This window comes from Callorhinchus milii, unplaced genomic scaffold (assembly GCF_018977255.1).
Source record: "Callorhinchus milii isolate IMCB2004 unplaced genomic scaffold, IMCB_Cmil_1.0 Scaffold21, whole genome shotgun sequence".
Taxonomy (NCBI): Eukaryota; Metazoa; Chordata; class Chondrichthyes; order Chimaeriformes; family Callorhinchidae; genus Callorhinchus; species Callorhinchus milii.
This window is the reverse complement of record NW_024704762.1, coordinates 10,391,197-10,412,142: the sequence shown is the minus strand read 5'-3', so window position 1 is coordinate 10,412,142 and position 20,946 is coordinate 10,391,197. Positions and strand designations below refer to the sequence as shown.

At 45.9% G+C, this 20,946-nt stretch overlaps 2 protein-coding genes across 10 annotated transcripts in view; both read right to left on the bottom strand.

Moving 5' to 3' along the window:
• Nucleotides 1-709: 709 nt before the first annotated feature.
• hmg20b (high mobility group 20B) lies at nt 710-10,700 on the bottom strand. 4 transcript variants are annotated; one of them, XM_042342739.1, is made up of 10 exons: nt 10,669-10,700; nt 9,352-9,422; nt 8,628-8,772; nt 8,123-8,332; nt 6,838-6,958; nt 6,432-6,469; nt 6,206-6,284; nt 5,374-5,589; nt 4,347-4,479; nt 710-791 (listed from the first exon to the last, which is right to left on the bottom strand). In XM_042342739.1, the coding sequence occupies exons 2-10, from the start codon at nt 9,387-9,389 to the stop codon at nt 725-727; spliced, it is 1,047 nt and encodes a 348-aa protein (XP_042198673.1). In that variant the 5' UTR covers nt 9,390-9,422; nt 10,669-10,700; the 3' UTR covers nt 710-724. The 4 variants fall into 4 exon arrangements, with proteins under 4 accessions (XP_042198673.1, XP_042198674.1, XP_007908366.1 ...); XM_042342740.1 differs by lacking the exon at nt 10,669-10,700 and adding an exon at nt 10,462-10,657 and having other exon boundaries at nt 8,123-8,329; XM_007910175.2 differs by lacking the exon at nt 10,669-10,700 and adding an exon at nt 10,462-10,656.
• A 3,754-nt stretch (nt 10,701-14,454) lies between these two features.
• LOC103173228 (GRAM domain-containing protein 2B) overlaps nt 14,455-20,946 on the bottom strand; it is a 19,243-nt gene continuing 12,751 nt past the window's right edge. For 5 of the 6 annotated variants that reach the window (XM_042342809.1, XM_042342812.1, XM_042342811.1 and 2 more), the window contains 11 exons: nt 20,863-20,935; nt 20,073-20,142; nt 19,687-19,787; nt 18,601-18,699; nt 18,323-18,394; nt 18,004-18,078; nt 17,770-17,860; nt 17,276-17,365; nt 16,496-16,595; nt 16,230-16,337; nt 14,455-15,650 (listed from right to left, as the gene is read on the bottom strand). In XM_042342809.1, the coding sequence (XP_042198743.1) occupies nt 15,635-15,650; nt 16,230-16,337; nt 16,496-16,595; nt 17,276-17,365; nt 17,770-17,860; nt 18,004-18,078; nt 18,323-18,394; nt 18,601-18,699; nt 19,687-19,787; nt 20,073-20,142; nt 20,863-20,935 (895 nt within the window). In that variant the 3' untranslated portion in view covers nt 14,455-15,634. The remainder of the gene's footprint in view (nt 15,651-16,229; nt 16,338-16,495; nt 16,596-17,275; nt 17,366-17,769; nt 17,861-18,003; nt 18,079-18,322; nt 18,395-18,600; nt 18,700-19,686; nt 19,788-20,072; nt 20,143-20,862; nt 20,936-20,946) is intronic. The other variant, XM_042342814.1, reaches the window with a different exon arrangement.

Sequence of the window (20,946 nt, the reverse complement as noted above, 5' to 3'; positions counted from 1 at the left end):
TCAGTGAACCAGCAGATCTCTTTAGGAATCAGCTTCCTTCAGATTTATTGACTGACCTCTTTAAATGAGGCTGAACCTTTATAAGCACATGATAGATCATTCTGCACCTGTAATTGTACACTGGGTGTAATCATAACACTAATAATCCTTGTGTTTTATATGGCACCTTATCAGCACCTTTAAGCGCTCTGAGACACTACCCCACGTGAAGAGCACAATATAAATGCAACTTGTTGTTGTTATCATGGAATCTAAAAGTCTCAAAGTATTTTACGGCAAAGTGTAGTCACTGTGTAGCTGAGAATGTGACCAGATTGCAATGCCTCTGTAGCTTTATCTAAATTAACCTGATACAAATCACAGAGGGAAAGGCTGGAATGAAGGATTGCATTTTTGATAGGATCTGTGACAAGCACTGAAAATGCAAATAACTGTAAAAAAAAAACAACCGTCATCACGAAACTAAGGTTTTGCCAGTCAACGTTTCCTAGACCAGGGTGACCTCCTACAATTAAACAATCTGATCTGATTATAAACTGCCGGTGACTGTGCATCAATTATCGGAAATGACAGTTCAGTAGGCCGTCCAATGCTCTCGGCCCAGGCTAATACTGGCATGTCCACATAACACCTTGCTCTTTCTCTGTACCCAGCATTTGGCTATGATTTCCCTTCCCCCTCCTATCATTAAGTAGCTATCAGACACTCACCATCTCGGAGTGCTTCACTTCAGTGAGACACACACAGGACTGCCTCCACCCGCACAACTTAACCCCGACATGCATTGGCACCTTCAGGAGAGAATGCAGAAAACACATTCAAACACTTTCAAAATAGTTTTGTTGTGGAGGGGGGTGAATGCACTACATTGAAAGGAGGATTTATTAACCAGTAAATTTCCCAGTACATCATTATCAAACCAGAGTGTCCCAAAAGCCAATGTTCTTCCTCTCCATCAAGCTTTTCCACTATTGGAAAAGAGCAGGGTGTTTTTCCTCGTCTTCTGTCCAACAATCCCACAGATAAGTTATTTATTGCTGTTTGTGGGACCCTATAGTGTTCAAAATAGCTACCGTGTTTTCATAAAAGAAAGTTAATGTGGCAATTCCTTGTGAATGGCCTTCAGACGTTTTAACCGTACAGGAGCTGTATCAAACACCAGGATGGTTACCATAAGGGCTACATTCCTCCTAAGAATTGTCGCGCTCAACACCAACTTGCATAACAAATAGGTTTCTGAAGGGAACCTCTGCAGGAAAGCCCTACAGCTTGATAAAGGGGCTCTCAATAATTGATTACGTGCAGCACAGGGAAACACACTCCAAAAGTTTCTTTCAAGAAAAGGAATTAAATCTGAGCATTCATTCCTCGGTTTCCCCATTCTGTCTTTGAATTCTTTACTTAACTGTTACCAGCGAGTGAGTAATGAGAAACGCTGCTGCAATATATATCAGCAGTAGAAAGCGTGCCACCCAATGGTGAATAGTAAATACACGCAAGAGTACTATACTGTTTGAGGATCCTCTTTGCTCTTCACAACTCCACAGGGAACAGGTTCGACTGGTAGAACGTGCCTTTTGAGAGAGTAAAAACATGAAATTAAGCTTTCGGTGTTTATTCTATTTAATAAAGAAATAAGATCTGGGAGCTCCAGGTACTTCCCTCACGCAGTGCCAGGCTGCTTCCCATGACTTTCATTGCCATTCCAGTGCCACCAAGGTGTGCAAGTCAGTTGAACAGGGAGAAATCCTAGCCCTTTGTGAAGCGGCGTGTTAAATTGGCAGCACATTTCCAATATTATCGTTTAATTATTAAATCTTGGGAGTCTTGTATTTCTATAGTTCCCTCTGATAAAAATGCATACACATCTGCTAGAAACTCCTATACAGCTATTTAATCTGGGTCAGTCTAAATTAGGCAATAACATACATTGTTTCTGTTTTAATGTGATATTTGGTCCAGCATAAAAAGAACTTAAATTTGTATTGTGCCTGAACACACCAAGTGCTTCCCAAGCGGTTAATGTCAATTGTGGTGACTGTATTTTTGTAAGAAATCGAGAGCAGCCACTTTGCATTACCGAGGTCTGCAAAAATGTATGTGCTGACTGTTTGCCGGGAAACTGGGATAAACTTTCTCTTTTTGAAGTGTTCTGAGAACTTTTGATGTCCAGCTCGTCAGACACTGGCCCTCAGTTTAGTCGCTAACAACGCAGGTCCATTTGGGTGATGGGTTTTCCACAGGTCTTACTGCCTTCCAAATAAAGGCGGATTTTATGAAAATTTCCACTTCTGCTCCATCTTCACATCTTAAGACAAAACCGTTTTAATACAACTGGATGGAAATTCAGGCCTCGGGCTTTTTCTCGATTGAACGCCTGTGACAACTCTGAGCTGGCGCTAGTGTCAAACAGTGTAGCTGCCCTTGTAGCAGTGGCTGTAAATTCCTTCCACAATCAAGCGCACTGTTCTATACATCACCTGCATTGGCACCTTTGTTCTGAGATTGCCACCGTGGGGTCCGGTATCAGATATCCATACATGCAGTTACCGCGTAATTTACCATGACACAGTCTGCAAAATATCTCTCTTGTCGTATATCCAAGAGCAGAGAATGGCCTGCACCTGTTCTCGTGTGAAACTGGGATGAAGACTCCTTCACAAAGAAGGGGACGAGACAAATGATTTGAAAGCTACTCAAAGTTCAGTGGGTTTTCTTTGATTTTGTATGGCGATTCTTTATAGAAGTGAGTGCTTAAATCATTCCATTTAGGAACCTTAGTCAGAGAGGAGAATTGATCCCATCCATCTTAACTGGATACAGAGTTAATGCAGAGTGCAAAGAGCAATTGCTGAGTTTTTCTTTTAGTGTAGAATACCAGCACTTTAAGGAAATAAAAAAGTGCTGTTTCAAAGATGAAACATCAAGGTCTTGGTGGAATATACGTGGGTTTAACCCAGGAAAAGTGTTCAATAGAGATTTCTCTGTTTGCAGACAGCTTAATGGAGATTTGCAAAAAGTAAATGTGCAAAAGGAGAGCAATCATTGTAAAATAACAAAAACGTAACTCGATAATATTTTTATTACAGTGATTTCATAGAACATTTCTTGATAGTGACATCTGGACAAAGGTTTTACAAGCAGAAAACTCTGCCATTACCGGCTATAGCTAGCTGTGAAAATTCACTAGAAATGATAAAGCAATTAATTCACATCCTGCAGAACTGATGGTCAAGTCTCCAACCTTATTAAAACAAACTCAATGTTAAAATTACATCACACCCAGATTAGTTTAAGTAGATCAATTCTGTTCCGTGTGGAGCAGAACAAATTAAACAACTGACAATAAACCTACAAGAAGAGATAACTTTTTTCCTCTTAACCCTTATAGAACTGCACCACACGAAAAAAATTATGCAATACAAATGTGATCGTCTCCCGGAGTATTCAAAATACTAGCACTTTTCCAATTGCCAAGACATTTTTCTCATTAGGTTTGTACGGAATGTAATCTTAGTAAGAAAAAAATCTGGTGTAAATCCTAAGAGGTTTTCATAATAATAGTACTCAAAAGGGTTGGAATCTCAGAAGCGTTTTTCAGCTCAATCTTTTATTCCCACGTTTTGCTGAGTTCACGACTCCACCATCTGTTTTGTAGTAAAATACCCAGATTGACAGCTTGATACAAAATGCCTTTGCCTAGCAAAGTTTCTCACTGGAAAACATAGGTTATGAATCTTGTAGAAAATAGTGTTTAAAAAAGATGCACCAATAAATGGAGAAAATAACTTCTGCACTACTATACATAAAAATGTAACTGTTTATGCCTTTGCCTGTATAGAATACCAGCAATTATTTTTGTTTAAGGTATAAGAGAAATAAAAAGAAACAATTCATATGAACTAAATCTCCTAGCTAAGCTAGTCGACGTTTTCTATCTTGCTGGGAACCTCAGTTTAACCATACACTAAAGTAAACACTGAGCATGCAAATTCATCATCTGCATTCCTGTAGATGACAGTATTAATGTCGAAACCAGTACACTAAATGGGTGCGAAAGTCACGTGTAAAGTGAAAGATATTAAGTAATGGCAACATTTCCTAACAGTCATCTATTAGAAAAATGTTGAGCAACTTTCTATTCAGGTTCCACATGTTGCAGCCCATACAATCCATTATAATGGACAGTACCACTTAGGCATTCAATGGATACTTCTTCTCATGTTCATAGTTTGTCACTTAAAACAAAGTAAAATATAAAATTATGCAGCAAAAGACAAAACCTGATCAGAATAAAGAATGTGAACTGAAAACAAAAACACATTTAAACGATCAAATTAAATTACCTTTCTAACTGGCTAATGATCTCCTGCACCCTTCCAACTAGTTTCTCATATTCTATGGGGTTGCTTCCAATCACATTGTGAAGTTTGGCCATGTACATATCAAGTGTTCCTTCCGTTGGCATTTCTCCAGTTCCTAATTACCAAAAGAAAACATCAGATTATATTGGGAGGAAATGCCCAGGGATGTGAAAAGCTACATGAAGGAATCTAAAGTACACAAGCAATAATAGGTAAATTACTACTAGATACCTCTAGCTTAACACAATGCATGCAAATAGGATTATTGAGTTATACAGACATATGCAAAGGAAGAACTGATGATGTTTATTGGGATTGCAGAAGCCTGCTCAATACAGAAAATGGAAATATGTTCAAATTATATATATATATATAATATATGTATAGATATTGGATTATCTAGAAGGATTGAAAAGGCAGCAGAGGATGTTGAAAAGGAGAGTCAGAACACTGCCTCTTCATTGCAAGGCATTTAGTATTCCAACTACAGAAATGATTTTCTATCAGTGTGACAGAACCGAACATCATCCACCTGCTGTGCACCTGAATTGTTCAATGCTCAATTCAGAATCTGATTAGGCAAGGTGCCAGGGTTAACTTTATTAATATGGAATTCAATAAATTCAAGTGAATAAATACTCAGTGGTAAAATCCGAAGCAGAGAAAAGACTTTCCTCTTCGGCCAAATTTTGAAACAAGTAAGTTGTATGTTCTGTAGTAATTTGGGATTGATAGTGAATGAATCATAGAATCTTACAGCACAAGAGTAGGCCATTCGGTCCATCATGCCCACTCTTAGAAAGAGCCACCAACTAGTCCTGCTCCTCCACTCTTACCCCATAGCCCAGCAAATTTCTCTTTTTTTAAGTGCCTATCCAACTCCCTTCTGAAAGCTATGTATGGATTGCTGGATAATCAAAAATCACAATTGGGATCAAAGCAGGTCTTACAGAACATGACTTTAGGTGTCACCTACAAGAATATATGGAGCAGAAAGCCCATGTCTCACCTGGAATGGGAATGGAAGCAAAGCTGGCAGTGAGGGCCTGACGTACTGCCTGTAGCTGGTGCTGCAGAGTCAGTGTCTGTCTCTCCTCTTGGGCCAGCTCCTGCTCCAGCTTCTCCTTGGCGCTGCTCATGCTCTCGATGTGCTTTTGTAAGATGCTGTTCTGCTCTTCAAACTCCACATTTGACTTTCTTAATTTCCGCAGTTCTGATTCACGAGCTGTTTTTATATAAATCATAAACAAACATTAATTCACATTTTAGACTCTATAAAATGGGAACCCTCTTACAATTACACCCAAATTGTACAGAAACATCCCTCAAACTCCGGCAAGTAACCATAATCCAGATGGCATTCCTCGTTCGGTGTAACTTTTCTTTTAGTCTTCAACAAGACCTTGCTAACCAAAACCAAACCCATCCAATTACAGATATGTAGAGGCTTCCAAGGTCATCCCTTTAATCCAACTCCAATGAATCTTCTTCAGTTTCACTGCCCAAAACTGAAGATTTTTGCAAACAGGAATATTTAACATAATATGCAATAAATGTAGTGAATATATACATCCCAGAGACTCCTTCACCATTCAAGTAAAGTAATAATCCTTGCATTTGATATAGCATTTTTCATGTCTTCTAGATGTCACAAAACGCTTCACAGAATATCTGTAAAGTGAATTGACTGTATATATGTTGACGAAACTCAGCAGCCAATTGCGCACAGCAGCGTCCCATAATACAGTAACTTGCATTTATAGAATGACCTTCACATACAGTTCAGTGAACATTTTTTAAACATTTCTGAAAATGAGTGGTGGTGAAAGATAGAAAATTACCTTTGGTTTGGTCCAGGAACTCTTCGGTAAAAATTGGGGTGTCAAACATGGACATCCTGTCTGGTGCATCATCAGAGATCTAAGTGACAAAATGCTGATTCAGTCAAGCAGAGGGAAATGGAGGGAGAGGATTGGTGTAGGATCAGGAGGATGGGGAACAATGTATGCCAACTGAAAACTCCACTGGACACGAAGTATTCCTGAATATAAACATGTCACAGCTCACCTTTGGGACTGGTCCATTAACTCCTGACCATAGTTCTTCTAAAATGAAAGAGAAAGCACGCAATGTTAGTTTAATTCTGAAGAGATAACTTTTTAACCACAATGGTATTTCAAACCCACTTCCCCAGCTTGGAAACAATGCTTAAAGGTTCTACATTAGCAACAGGTCACAGGCATAGGGCGGTCGGGGGGATGGGGGTGGGAGGTATTTAACTTATGTGAAGAATTTTCAATCCACATAACGTGTCTCCAGTAATCAAAAAGAAGTATCGTCTTTAGAAACAATTTAAGATTAAGATTAGACATCAGGCTATCAGCGCCTTGGGACATGCTCCTGACATGAAAAGCGCTATACAATGTAATTAATTGTTATTGTTCTGCAGCAATGCTGACCAGCGCTCATCTACCTTTCTTCAGCTTCTTCTCCTGGATTTTTTGTGTACTCAGCTTGTACGCCTCAGTTTGCTGAAACTCCTTCAGTTCCTTTATGTACTGTTGTTTGTCTTTTTCTGCTTCATCCAGATAGCGCTAAAGTGAGACGGCGACACATGTATCAGAAAATAACCTTGTAATATCCTTCAGCCAATCATGTAATAATACATTAGTTGAAATGGTTCACTCTTTAAATTGTCACAGACACTCCGAGGGCAATGTCATGGCTACAACGGCTAAATCCAATTACAAATTGTGCAGCAGTTTGGGTTGCATGATCTTTTCAGCCAATTAAAAACTAAATTTATCAATTAAGCAAATCTTAAAGAAACAGTCTTTTGACTGGACTACAGATTACATTCCCAGGTTGATGGGGGGACGTTCTCTTGACATTAAAGGCGCTATACAAATATCAATATTCCAGTTTTCTCAAAAAGTCAGAGCACCACTGTGCAGATAAGTGCGTGTCCCAATGCGTGCAACATCTCCGGATTTAGAGAAAACTGAATGCCCTGTGCATGTGGACTGATATCAGGCATCGCATACGTTAAATCTACTCTGACAGACATTAGCCTCACCCTGGATGAGGATCTATGGGGTGATCATAACCCAGTCTATGACATGCAGTGATTCCTGAGGCACTGCATCAGATCCAGCTGTTAGAACAAAGCCCATGTATTGCTTCACACTTGAGCCTCCTACTCTGCGGAATATGATTTGGTTCCTGTGTTCATGTTTTGTGCCAAACCTACGTGACTCTAGGCGTAAAGAATGCACAGCACGACGCATCAGTTGTTGAACTTTAATGGACACCAAATTTTAAAATGTCAAATGCAAGTGTAATGTATTATTATTAGTATTTTCAACTCATTCCTCCTCGCTGTCGTGTACCTTTCTTCCACCTCCCACTCTCTACTGTGCAATGTACGAGTAAATGTTTCTTTTAAAAAAAGCTCATGTTCATTGGCTGAAACTGAGGCACTCTATACATAAAGTTGTTGTTGTCTCTCGGGCCAGGTTTTACCCTATCAAAAGCTAAAAGATAAAAGATGGACAGGTCACAGCCCAAAGGCAATCCTGGCCACTGTCCAAACAGGAACTAAAGTAGAAAGCGGGAACTCAAATACATTCCCAGGAAATCATCACTCTCCAACAGAAATACACATCAGCATGACCCCAACTGTTAAACTCCCATCCGTGGACGTGATGTTTGTAATTACTATGCCTGTATGACATATATCAACAGACAAAGGCACGTACCTGTTTTTCTAAGGGAGGGAGTTTGCTCCATTCATTCCCAAGCATTCGGGTGATTTCTGGGAAGGGCAGGTCTGGATGCTGCATCCGAATCTGCTCACGACGCTCGTTGAGGAAGCGGACATAACCAGTGACAGGGGCTTTGGGACCATTGAGCAGGACTTTCTTCCTCTTCTTTCCTTTCGGCCAGCCTCGCTTTTTCACCACTCTCTGCTGTAGGAAAAGTCAAACAGACGTATAATAGAAAACTGTCATTGGGGGATGTTAAATAGCCATTTTAAATGGGATCTCTTAATAAGGCTCAGGCACAAATTGAGATTGCTTCCAGTAAGTTGAAATCTGTCAAGCCTCAATTTTAATTCTTCTATCTAATACAGCAGTAATTTATACACTGTGTAAAATGTGCTGCCTGTACACATCACTCCCAGCTGTTTACTGTAGATGATTTATGAACATAGGCACGAAAGACTTTCTAAATTCAAAACACTGGTGTAAATCATGCTCGTACCTCTTCCTCGCCAGGATTTCCACCCCCAGCTGTACTTTTGTCAGATTGCTTCTGGGATGATTGAGTTTTGGAAGTCTCGACGATCTCTTGTTTAATCACAGTCTGCAACACTCCATTGTGATTGAAAGCCTTGGAAGTGAGGTTCCTGCAGTAAACATAGATGATAAACAGTAAGCAGAGCCTTACAGCAGATAAACTAGCAAGTAACCGTCAGTGTAGACCTCACAATTTCAAAGTGAAGTTTGCCATCTGAAGTAAAACTATGATTTACAGAAAGCCACAACCAGTGGAATTATGTACTTTGTTTTCACAACAGAAACCATTGTTCCTTCCAATCACAAAAACAAATATAGTAGTTACTGGGACCGTAACATTATAAAATCCAAATAAAAACCTTCAACCTGTATACAACATAGCAGCACAGAACAGATAATTTGTGATGATTTGGGAAATTCAATTCTCTGTTGAACGTACAAATCATTCAGCTCAGAACATGTGCAAACAAAGTTTTAAAAATACACAAATTCACAAGTTCAAGTGAAACCCAGCAGAGACTTCAACTTTAATAACTCAACTAAATAAGTGACAGTAGTACCGGGGTAAACAAGTGACAGTATTACCAGGTTTTAACTAGTTCACACTGGTTAATATCAAGAGCAATTTACAATTAAAAGGAATACTTTTTTGTTAAAAAAAACAAAAGGACAGGAAAAGATCTACTTACCGAGCTACAAGTACGGATTCTTTATCATTCTGAGACATCGTAATAAATGATTCAGCGACAATTTATAAAACCTGGTAAAAAGAAAAATAATTTTCAACACATAAATTCAAAATCAATGCAACAACACCATGTCCACATTGGCCAATGAAAATGTCACAAATAATTCCGCAGATAGGACAGAAAAGAGGTTTCTGCAGGTGTTTTAGCCCCGAATCCGATAAAATCGGTCACTTCATGGCAGTTTTTGGGGACGCCACTGACCACAAATCGCCAAGCAAACAGTCACTACGCCTCACAGTATCATCATCCGATGATAACGCTTAAGGGTAATAATACCTTCAAAACAATAATAACGTGGTCACTCAATCCACGACGGTGTGCGGGCAATTGGCTGCCGCGTTTCGCCCACAGAAATACAGTCACTTTAGCTGAGCTCGTGAAGCGCTTTGAGACAGACGTCGCGATGGCGCGGTAGGAAATGCAAAGAATATTGTCAGATGGGGGGGAGGGGGGGGGTCTGCACTGGGCGAGTGGGGCGGAGGGAGCAATAACACCATGATGGCTTTTAATCCAATTTAAAGACAAATAAAAGGGGGGGGGGAGTGCACAGGGGGGAGTGTACGGGGGGGGGGGGGGGGGGGAGTGCACAGGGGGGAGTGTACGGGGGGGGGGGGGGGAGTGCACAGGGGGGAGTGTACGGGGGGGGGGGGGAGTGTACAGGGGGGAGTGCACAGGGGGGAGTGTACAGGGGGAGTGTACGGGGGGGAGTGTACAGGGGGGGAGGGGGGAGTGCACAGGGGGGGGGGAGTGCACAGGGGGGAGTGTACAGGGGGGAGTGTACAGGGGGGAGTGTACAGGGGGGGGGGGGAGTGCACAGGGGGAGTGCACAGGGGGGAGTGTACGGGGGGGGGGGGGGGAGTGCACAGGGGGGAGTGTACGGGGGGGGGAGTACACAGGGGGAGAGTGCACGGGGGGGGGTACAGCGGGTGCGCATGCGCGGTGAGGCCGGGCCGAGGCCGAGCGGCGACCGTTAAAACCGTTTGTTTTTCAAAACCCAACCGTCACCGTCACCGCGGGAGGGCGCGGGAGAGGGGGCACTGCGCTCCGTACCTGACAGCGGGGCCCGCAAACCGCCAGCGCCTTCCCTCCTCTGCTCTGCCCCTCCCTCCCTCCCGCCCTCACAACAACAACAACAATAATGGGGTTTAATCCGATTTAAAGTCAAATAAAAGGCGTTTCCCCCTCAGTCACTGCCCCCCCACTCAGTCACTCACACCCCCCCTCCCGCCAGCGAGAGGCCGCCCCGCACAACCCAACCTGCTACCGGATGTCCCGCCCCCTCCCCCCCGAGAGCCGCACTGCTGTTTGGTGATTGGTCCGCCCGGCTGGCAATCACCCCGCCGCGCCACGCCCCCTCCCACGGCCCCGCTAGTCACACGCCCCCTGTCGGGCCGGCGCTGCACCGCACCCACTCTCTGAGCGCTGCTCTGCTCTGACCCTCTCGTTGTCTCTCTGATGTACTTAATAATAATAATAATCCTCGCATTTGATATAGCGCTGTTCACGTCGGGAGGACGTCCCAAAGCGCTTCACAGAACACACTGTAAAGTGAATTGACTGTATATTTGTGGGCGAACGCGGCAGCCAATTGCGCACAGCAATGTCCCACAAACAGTCGTGGGTTGAAAATGACCAATTTATTATTGTTTTGGGTTTTGGAGGGAATATTATTACTTACTTGGAGTCCTGTAGCTCAGTGGTTAGAGCACTCGCTTTGCAAGTGAGAGACCTGAGTTCAATTCCAGGCAGAGGGCGAAACCTTGGGCAAGTTTCCTTACTCCACACAGAGCCTAATAATAATCCCTCCAAAACCAAAAACAATAATAAATTGGTCATTTTCAATCTACGACTGTTTGAGGGACATTGCTGTGCGCAATTGGCTGCCGGGTTCGCCCACAAATATACAGTCAATTCACTTTACAGTCTATTCTGTGAAGCACTTTGGGACGTCCTCCCGACGTGAAAAGCGCTATATCAAATGCGAGGATTATTATTATTATTACTTTTACCAACTGTGTATGAATGGGTCCATTCCTGTGTTTCTGCGTGAAAATCAGCTTCAACCGTTCGCCTGTGAACACACACTCACTACATCTTACAGTGAAGGGCTTTTAGGCTTTGAGACGTTCTCCCGACGTGAAAGACGCAATGACAATAATATTATTAATATCGTATCAAACGTATTATACGTTTCATTTTGCTGTAAAAGCGCACATAAATGTGAAATTAAGGGCAGCTCGCACTGTTAACTGGTAACAAAAGTTAACAGGCCCTGTTTGTTCAGCCACCTGTCGTTGCCAAGTGAGCTGTGTAGGAGAGATGTGTTGATAGCAACCAGCGGAGCTACCGGACTCGGTTTACAGCCAGACCAGACCAGACCGTGTCAGACCAAAGCTTCTTCCAACCATGACGTCTCCAGATGACGCTCTGTATGTCCCACGAAGAACTTTGGAAGCGATCTATCCCCGGATAGGGGACAGGTGAGGAGGTAGCAATGGTTTGGTTCTCCTTCACAGCTGTTGACTGGGAAATGAAAGCTTCAGACTCATTAAACCTGTAGGGAGGGCCTGGGGCCACAGAGAGGAATATCATTTAGATAAAGACACTTACGATGGTGATTGCCCCCTGTGTAGTTGACATTCTGTGGTTAGACTTAAATGCGTCTATTCTAAGTTTTGAGTCTGTACATTTCCCAACACTGGGAACTCTATTTGTAGTGCTTATTTCCTTCAAAAGAATTTACAGAAGTATTTTCAGTTAATCACAATTGCTAACTGAAATCCTAAAAGTTGGAATAAACAATTGCTAAAATGCAGTGTCCTGGCCAACAATCACCCAAATAAATTGCACACTCAATGAGTCTTTGTGTGCGACTGGCTGCCACATTTCACCCACAAAATACTCCACTTAACAGTATATCCTGTGAAGCGCCTTGAGACGTCTCGATGGCGAGATAAGGAGCTGTATCAAATGCAAGGATTATTATTGCTTTTTTTTTTACTTAACTCTTTAACCTTTCCAGTGTCCAGCAAAGAGCTTACGTCACGGCATCAAGTGCCCCCGTCATCAGCCACGCTGTGGTCTGGAGAGTGACCGCAGCTTCCACTGGCCATTTTTGCTCCTCTGGGCTGACAGACCCGTACAGCAGAGCCAACTACAACAGGTGGCTGGAGTCCTATCGTCAGAGAGAGGAGAAACGTACAACAGGTAGGAAGCAATCCGTGCGTCTCCCATGATAAACCATCCAGGTACATATTAGCATCACCTAAATACCTATTTCACCATAAGGGGAAAACCATGTCTTATTCTCACCAGTGAAGCAACACTTCAGACAACAACTCACCTGTTGGTTCTGGTTGTATTTTGCTGCTCCCCCCGTCCACTCCACCGCACCCCCTCCTCTCCCAAAAACACTGCCGTAAGCCGGCGTTGAGCTGGTTTATGTACATCCGAGAGCTTTCCAGGGCTCTGAGTGACAGAGGCTGTACACATGTCATGTGTTGCTGTGTAAATGCACTGAGCAGCATCACCTTCCTTACCTGCAATGTTGGTGCCTCCAAAATCCCAATCCCTCCCTCAGGGCCATCATTGCAATGGAGCAATATTCCATTACAACCACTGGAGGGCAGTGAAGCGCTGAAGTCACACAAGAGCACAAGCACTTGATGTTGTTGCCACATGTGAGTGACATGTGAGTGACACACAAACCAGGGGTGGGGGGTGTGGGGGGGGGGGTGTGGGGGGGGTGTGGGGGTGGTGTGGGGGGGGTGGTGTGGGGAAGGTGACCAGAAGCGCGGTCAGAGAGGTTACGTCTCGAAACGAGCCTTGAATGCGGGGAGGGGACGGACACGAGGTACTGGGGGGTGGACCATCTCGTGGCCGTAATCCGTGTCTTCACATCACAGCTGGACACGCGGCCACGCTCGAGAGGGACGCTTTCCAGTGGAGACGCAAAGTGAGACCCGGCAAGGAGTTTGCCGGGTACGGGCCGTCTGAAGTGATCCACGTGAATGCACACACATTACTCTCTCTCTTGTAATCAAATCCTAAATGTTATGAACTAATATACAACATTACACTATTAAACTTGCGTTTGGTACAGCAGCTCATCACGTCGTTGAGATGTCTCAAAGTGCTTCTCAGGATACACACTGTGCAGTGAAGTCACTGTGTATTTCGTGGGCAAAATCATTTAAATAATAAGACTTGTGTGTTGCCCACAGCAATTTCCCCCAAAAAAGTCATAATGTGAATGATCAGTTTTATTTACGGGTTTGTCAGCCAGGATACTGGGGGGAGGGGGAGAAACTCCCTTCTCTTTTCCAACAGCGCCGCAGGATTTTTAACATCCACCAAATCAGGAGCAATCGGCTTAATGTTTCATCGGGAACACAGCACTTAGGGTTAGGGTTAGGGTGTCGCTCCCCCGGCTCTGCACTGGACTATCTGAGCTCAGACACCACTGTGGAGCAAACCTACCACATCCGAGAGGCACAGCTTGGGACAGGATTAATAGGAAGCTTTTTTTTAATAAGAAAATGATAGCAAATCTCAGCCTAATCACATCGCTATCAATGAGATCAATAGATTTTTAAAAACTAAAGGGATTAAGGGATATGGGGATAGGGAGGGCAAATGGAATTAGGTTAGAAAATCAGCCCTGATCTTATTAAATGGCGGGGCAAGCTGAAAGGACCAAATGGCCTACTCCTGCTCCTATTTCTTATGTGCTTATGCGATCAATCTTTCTTTTTTTCACAGTTATCGATCGGCAGAAAATTAGAAGCAAATGAATTTCATGATTGAAAGACACAGAAATAAAGGCTACCTCTCACCTGACAGACTGGTGTCTCTGCTGTCTGCGGTTTCAACATCGTTGACCTTTTGCGTCCCAAATTAGTTCAGGTAAAACTGCCAAGACTGGTTCTGCAGTTTTTTCTAATGAGAGGGTTTGAAGAGCATCTCACTGCACATAAAAATTTGCGAGGTGACAGAAGACCAAGGTCCATCGCTGGATGAATTTAAGATTATTCACACTCAGAATCTCAGTGTCTCTAAATAGAATTGTTTATTTTTACACATTTTTGGTTTACAAATACATTTCACAGAAACAGGATGTAAACAATAATAATAATCCTTGCATTTGATACAACGCCTTATGTCGTTGAGACGTCTCAAAAGCGCTTACAGATATACTGTCGAGTGTAGTGACTGTATATTTTGAGGGTGAAACGTGGATATTATTATTAGAATAGCAGATTCAAGGCACTATTCATTATCAAAGCGAGTTAACCCTTTCACACCAATTCACATCTGTTCCCTGCCCACCCCCCCACCTCCAAAAGCTAATTAAATCAAAGGATTGTCTTATTATTGATCTGGATAAATATTTTCTGTAATTCTCTGTAGCTGTGTGTCTGACCCCTGGAGGGCTGTTGTGGTTCTCAAGGCCAACACCAGTCTGAGCTCAAATACATTTTCCACAATGAGACAATGCAAGTACTAATAAAAAGTTTATGAATATTAATAATAGTGCATTTGATATAGCACCTCATCGCATCAACAAAATCTCTTGAAAATACTTGACAGGATTTTACCACACGGTGTAGTGACTGAATGTTGCAGGGTGGCGGGGAGTGGGGGGGGTAATGCCCTTGATAACAGGAGATTTTCACTTAATCCCTAAGACCATGACATACACAGGCTGGAGAGCAGCAGCACTGTAAACACAGGGAACTGTGAGGATGTCACATCAACCTCTACCTCAATCTTCTGTCCATCTCACTGTCCTGTCCTGACTGACCTGAGTGTGAGTGGGGGGGTTGGTGGGGGGGGGGTGGTATCTATCACACTGTACAAAAATCTTCACATCTGCCAGATTCATTCTTCCCCTGAGCCGGTGGGGGGGCTGGAGGGAGGGGAGAGTGAAGGAGGTGGAGGGTGGTGATCCTGCCGAGGGGGAGGGTCCCAGAGCTCTGCCGCTGCCGGTACCAAGGCTTCCCCGACACCAGAGAGCGGTGGGCGGTTTGAGTTTGAGAGTGAGGTTCCTGCTCACTCAGGAGGGGCGAATGGTCACCCGTGGGCTCAGCGTGTTCCCGGTGACCGCGAGCTCGGCTCACGGTCCAGCAGAGAAGCATCCGGCCGGCAGCTCTCCTCCGCCAACCCCCGCGGGCACATCGCTAAGTCCACATCGCTCACAGCTGCCCCCGGCATCATCACGTCATCACGTCTCCCTGGACCTGAACCCAACACAACACGCAGACAAGGTGAGAGCAGGCGCCACAGCCTCAGCGTGAGAAACACCAGCACCCGGACAATCTCTCGTTCTGCCTCAACGCCTTGATAAACAGTCTTCAAAACAGATGACTATCCAAGCCTTCAGTTCCCTCCCTCCACCCCCTCCTCCCGCCGAAGCAAGAAAGCAAGAGAGAGAGCGAAAGAAAGAGAAAGAGAGAGAGAAACAGACAGACAGACAAAAAGAAAGAAAAAAAGGAGGAAAAAGAGAGTGGATGTGAGAGAAGAGAGTTAGAGAGAGAAAGCAGGGGGGGCCGGGGTGCGGGGGGGAATGGAAAGAGAAAAATTAAAATCATAAGAAGAGATTTCTGGAGAGGGTTTTAGTTACACATAAATAATAGATGGAGCTGCCCGGAACATTCCAGCTGTTCAGATTGTAGCTTGGGTTACAGGGAGACTGCGTACGGTCACACACACTCACACACTATCAGCCTCTGCCACCCCCACCCCCCCCACACACACAGCGTCTCTCTCACACACACACACACACACAGCCACACACACTGTGCGCTTGACGTACTTACTCGCTGTGTGTGTGGAGCTGTGGCCAGGCTCCCATGGACATCAGCTGTTCCTCCAGCGCCACGAGCCGCCAGCCAATATAGACTGAGGACAGCAGCAACAGCAGCACCCTGTCAGGACAGCCAGAGACAGGCAACGTTACAGCTGGCCTGGGAGCCCACCCCCCCGCGGAGCTGCTCCCATTCTCCCCCGCTCCCCCCCCACCACCCCCTCCCCGCAGTGATCTGTTGTCCCGGCTTGACAGCGCTGTGTAAACACGGATACTCACAGGAACATGTAAATGAGGATCAGCGTCTTTATGGTGCTGGAGTCCTGCGATGGGTTAAACAGCCACAAACATTTGGTAATCGTGTTGAGCCAAGAAACACCTGTAACACACACACAGTCACCCACACACAGGCACCCCCACACACACACAGCGGCACCCACACACACAGCCACACACACACAAACAGTCTCAGTCAGTCTCGTCGAACCTTGACAATAGCCGCAGTGTCCCACGTCTCTCACGTGGGTAAGTGCAGAGAGCGAAGGATCATTTAATCGGGGTGGGGGGTGGAGGAGAATGTCGTCCAAAAGTGCGGAGACAGAGGTCAGCTTTGAGGACAGTTGTGGAGAGGGAGCGAGAATGTGAGGGAGAACAAGATGGAGAGGGTTTGAGGGTGAGTTGGCGTGAGCGAGGCACAGTGGCTGAAAGCACAGCTTGACAGTGGAGTGGAAGGAGTGGGGGTTGGGGGGGAGTGAGGAAGAGGGGTGCGGGGTGGGGGGGGCGGTGGTGCGTGGCAGGACAAAACAATAATAAATTGGTCATTTTCAATCCATGACTGTTTGTGGGACATTGCTGTGCGCAATTGGCTGCCGCGTTCGCCCACAAATATACAGTCAATTCACTTTACAGTGTGTCTGTGAAGCGCTTTGGGACGTCCTCCCGACGTGAAAAGCGCTATATCAAATGCAAGGATTATTATTATTATAGAGGTCAGGAATCATCATGTTTCTGCCCGGAGCTGATCAGTGTGAGCGGAGAATGCAGCGTTCGTGTCTGTACCTGTGGGTGGGGGCCGGGGGTTCCCCCGGTCGGACTGACCGCTGTCCAGCTCCGTGTACTGCCTGACCCCCACCAGAGTTACATCGGTCTCTGCGGACAACAAAGAGGCAACAGAGTCAGCGGTCACTCACACTTCACTCCACACACGACCCGAGTCAGAGCCGCAAGGGAGGAGGCTGTGCTGTGTGGGAGTGGGGAGAGAGGAGGGTGGGCCGTACTGGGGGGAGAGGTGGGGAGCTGTACTGGAGGGGGAGCTGTGCTGGGGGGGGGAGCTGCGCTGGGGTGGGAGCTGCGCTGGGGGGGGAGGGCTGCGCTGGGGGGGAGGGCTGCGCTGGGGGGGGAGGGCTGCGCTGGGGGGGGGAGGGCTGCGCTGTGGGGGGAGGGCTGCGCTGGGGTGGGGGGTGTGCTGGGGTGGGTGGGGGCTCTGCTGGGGAGGGGCTGTGCTTCTGGGGGGGTGGGCGGGCTGTGCTGGGGGTGGGGGGGGTCTTCCTCACCTTTCACCTCGCTCTCGTCAGAGCTCACCGACTCCTTCACCGACTCCGACTCCTCCTGGCTCCTCCTCTCAGAGCTGGAGTAGCTGCTCTCCTGTGGGGGGGTGGACACAGCGGGCGTGAGCACAACAACAACAGCAGCAGCAACAACAACAACAACAACAACAACAGCAGCAGCAATCGTTATATGAAGCCCAGAGATTTCAGCACAAGTTGTTCGGATGGACATTTCCTCACCATGAGCCTCTGGGAGCTAAAGCCGAAGCTGCTTTCCGGTGACGGGATCATGGGGCTGTTGCTCACACTTCCATCCTGGGGAGAAGACATTTCACATCAACGCGGAATTGTCCCAACCCACTGCACTTGGTACCACACACATCACGGCCACAACTCCATCCCCCACCCCAATGCATCCAACCGCCATCCATCCTCTCCCCCCCCCCACACTGTGATTCGCTGTTGTGCCAGACGACCCCACACAGGACTCGGAGAAATGTAATGTAATAAATACATATAATAATAACGTATATAGATAGACACTGATTGAAGAGCTAACCTCCAGGTGGACGCAGACTCGCTTCAGAGCGTGGAAGCTCAGCTCTCTGGAGCGGAACGAGGCAAATAAAAACTGCAATGGAACAAACAAAACAAACGTGACGTTTTTGCTGAAGCGGAAAAATGCTCGTTATTTTTACTGCAGTAATCAGCTGTCAGGCACTGAAAAGAGAACGAGCGTTATCTATTGAAAGCTGTGATTAGGGCAGGGCGGGTTTCACAACTTCTGCTCAGATACTGAAAGTTTAGAAATAACCCAGAGAAGAAACGAAACTTTACCTTCTCTCCATCGGTGGTCCTGACACTCAGAGCGTTAGGCAAAAGCAAGGCTGTGTTCTGCTTCTTCAACACAGCCACCGCTGTCACTGGTATCTCTACCTAGAGACAGAGACACAAGCACAGTCAGCGCCACACACACATACACACACACACAGAGTCAGTCACACACACACACACACACACACACACACACACAGTCAGTGACACACACACACAGTCAGTGACACACACACACACACACACAGAGTCAGTCTCACACACTCACACACACACACACACACAGAGTCAGTCACACACACACACACACACAGTCAGTGACACACACACACACCACACACAGTCAGTGACACACAACACACCACAGTCAGTGACACACACACACACACACACAGAGTCAGTCTCACACACACACACACACACAGTCAGTGACACACACACACACACACACACAGTCAGTGACACACACACACAGTCAGTGACACACACACACAGTCAGTGACACACACACACACACACAGAGTCAGTGACACACACACACACACACACACAGTCAGTGACACACACACACACACACACACAGTCAGTGACACACACACACACACACAACAGTCAGTGACACACACACACAGTCAGTGACACACACACACAGTCAGTGACACACACACACACACACAGAGTCAGTCTCACACACACACACACACACAGTCAGTGACACACACACACAGTCAGTGACACACACACACACAGAGTCAGTCACACACACACACACAGAGTCAGTCTCACACACTCTCACACACACACACATACACACACACACACACACACACAGAGTCAGTCACACACACACACACACACGCACACACACAGAGTCAGTGGCACACACACACACAGTTAGTGCCACACAAACACACAGAGCGCTGAGAGAGACGCACACCCAGAGCTGTCACCACCCCCAACCCCCACCCCCCATAAACGCACACACAGCCCCCCAGCCCCCCGTTGCTCTGTTTAGGATCCGGCCCCTCACCCCAGTAGCCTGGAGCTATTGTCAGGCGATGTCAGGTGACACTAATGGCTGCTCAGTACCTTGGTCTCCTTCAGGATGCTACTGTAGAAACACACAAAGTTCTCTGAGATGTACATCTTGCCGTGATAGGGCACCTCCCTGTGCAATGCACAGTGAAAACCTGCCGAGAAGGAAACAGCCAGGTTATAAAACAAGTGACATTTACTTGTCACTTGCCTTTCTTGTTGGGTGGATGTCCCAAGGCACTGGAGTCAGGGATTTGGACCTGAGCTGGGGTTTGAGATCAGAGTGGGTGGAGGGACAGGGAGGGCAGGGGGAGGAGGGTAGCCAAAGATGCGGGCAGAGAGGAGAGTCTTCAGATGTGCCTTGAAAGATGCGAGGGAGGGAGGGAGGGAGGGGAGCTGTGGGATACAATTTTGGAGGGTTTTCACAGGCGGAAACTTACAGTCAGTCAGGTCCTCATTGGGAGGAATCAATTTGAAGAGTTTGTGGAACATGGCATTTTTCTTCTCAAACTAAACAAAAGTTTCAAAAGAAAAACAAGTTTTAGATCAAAGGCAATTTCTCCCAATGAACATCGCCAGCAATAATAACAATCCTTATAATAATAATAATAATAACAATCCTTATAATAATAATAACAATCCTTATGTCTGACACAGCGTCTTTTCATGAGGACGTCACGAAGAGCTTCACAGGACACGCTGTAAAGTGTACTGTCTATGTGTTTTGAGGGCGCTGTTTATAAGGGACTCTTATAACCGAGAGATAGACAGAAACTCAGGCAGTGGAGGAATTCAGAGATAAGATGAGGCACTGGGCGTGAAATATTTAAGAAACTGGTGGAACAGGCTGGATGGGCTGAATGGCTTCCTGTTTTCCTGGATTCCTCAGAAATGTTACCTGTGTCCACCACCGAGCGGATGTACCTTGTTTTACATGGAAGCGGTTTGCTGATTGACTATTTCTCCCATAAATAAAACATTCACAGGAACATGTCGTGCACTAACAGATTACACACATCCATGCACTGACACGGGGGAATCCCAGAGAGGAATCACCACATGAACACAACGCTCTCGGCTGACCGCTCGGACACGCGTATAAAACGCCAGAATAAAATAAACCACAGTAAAAGCAGCGATTGTGAACATTCCCACTCGCCGGGTCCCCCACCACCCCCTGACCGGCCAGTGTTGACAGGAACGTTTTAGTCAAACCAATCGGCCACTCACCGACGACATGGATTTTTTCCTCTCCGGCCTGGCCCCATCGTCTTCCGATCGAATGGAGTCAAAGGTCTTTGACCTGATGGGAGA

Bases quoted from the DNA above. Each gene is read 5' to 3' on its own strand.
- hmg20b (XM_042342739.1), bottom strand. From the start codon at position 9,389: ATGTCTCAGAATGATAAAGAATCCGTACTTGTAGCTCG. The intron at 6,470-6,837 runs GTAGATGAGCGC...CTTTCATTTTAG, and splicing joins GGAGAAGAAGCTGAAGAAAG to AAGAACTATGGTCAGGAGTT. The intron at 792-4,346 runs GTAATTTAATTT...TCTCTCCTGAAG, and splicing joins ATCATTAGCCAGTTAGAAAG to GTGCCAATGCATGTCGGGGT.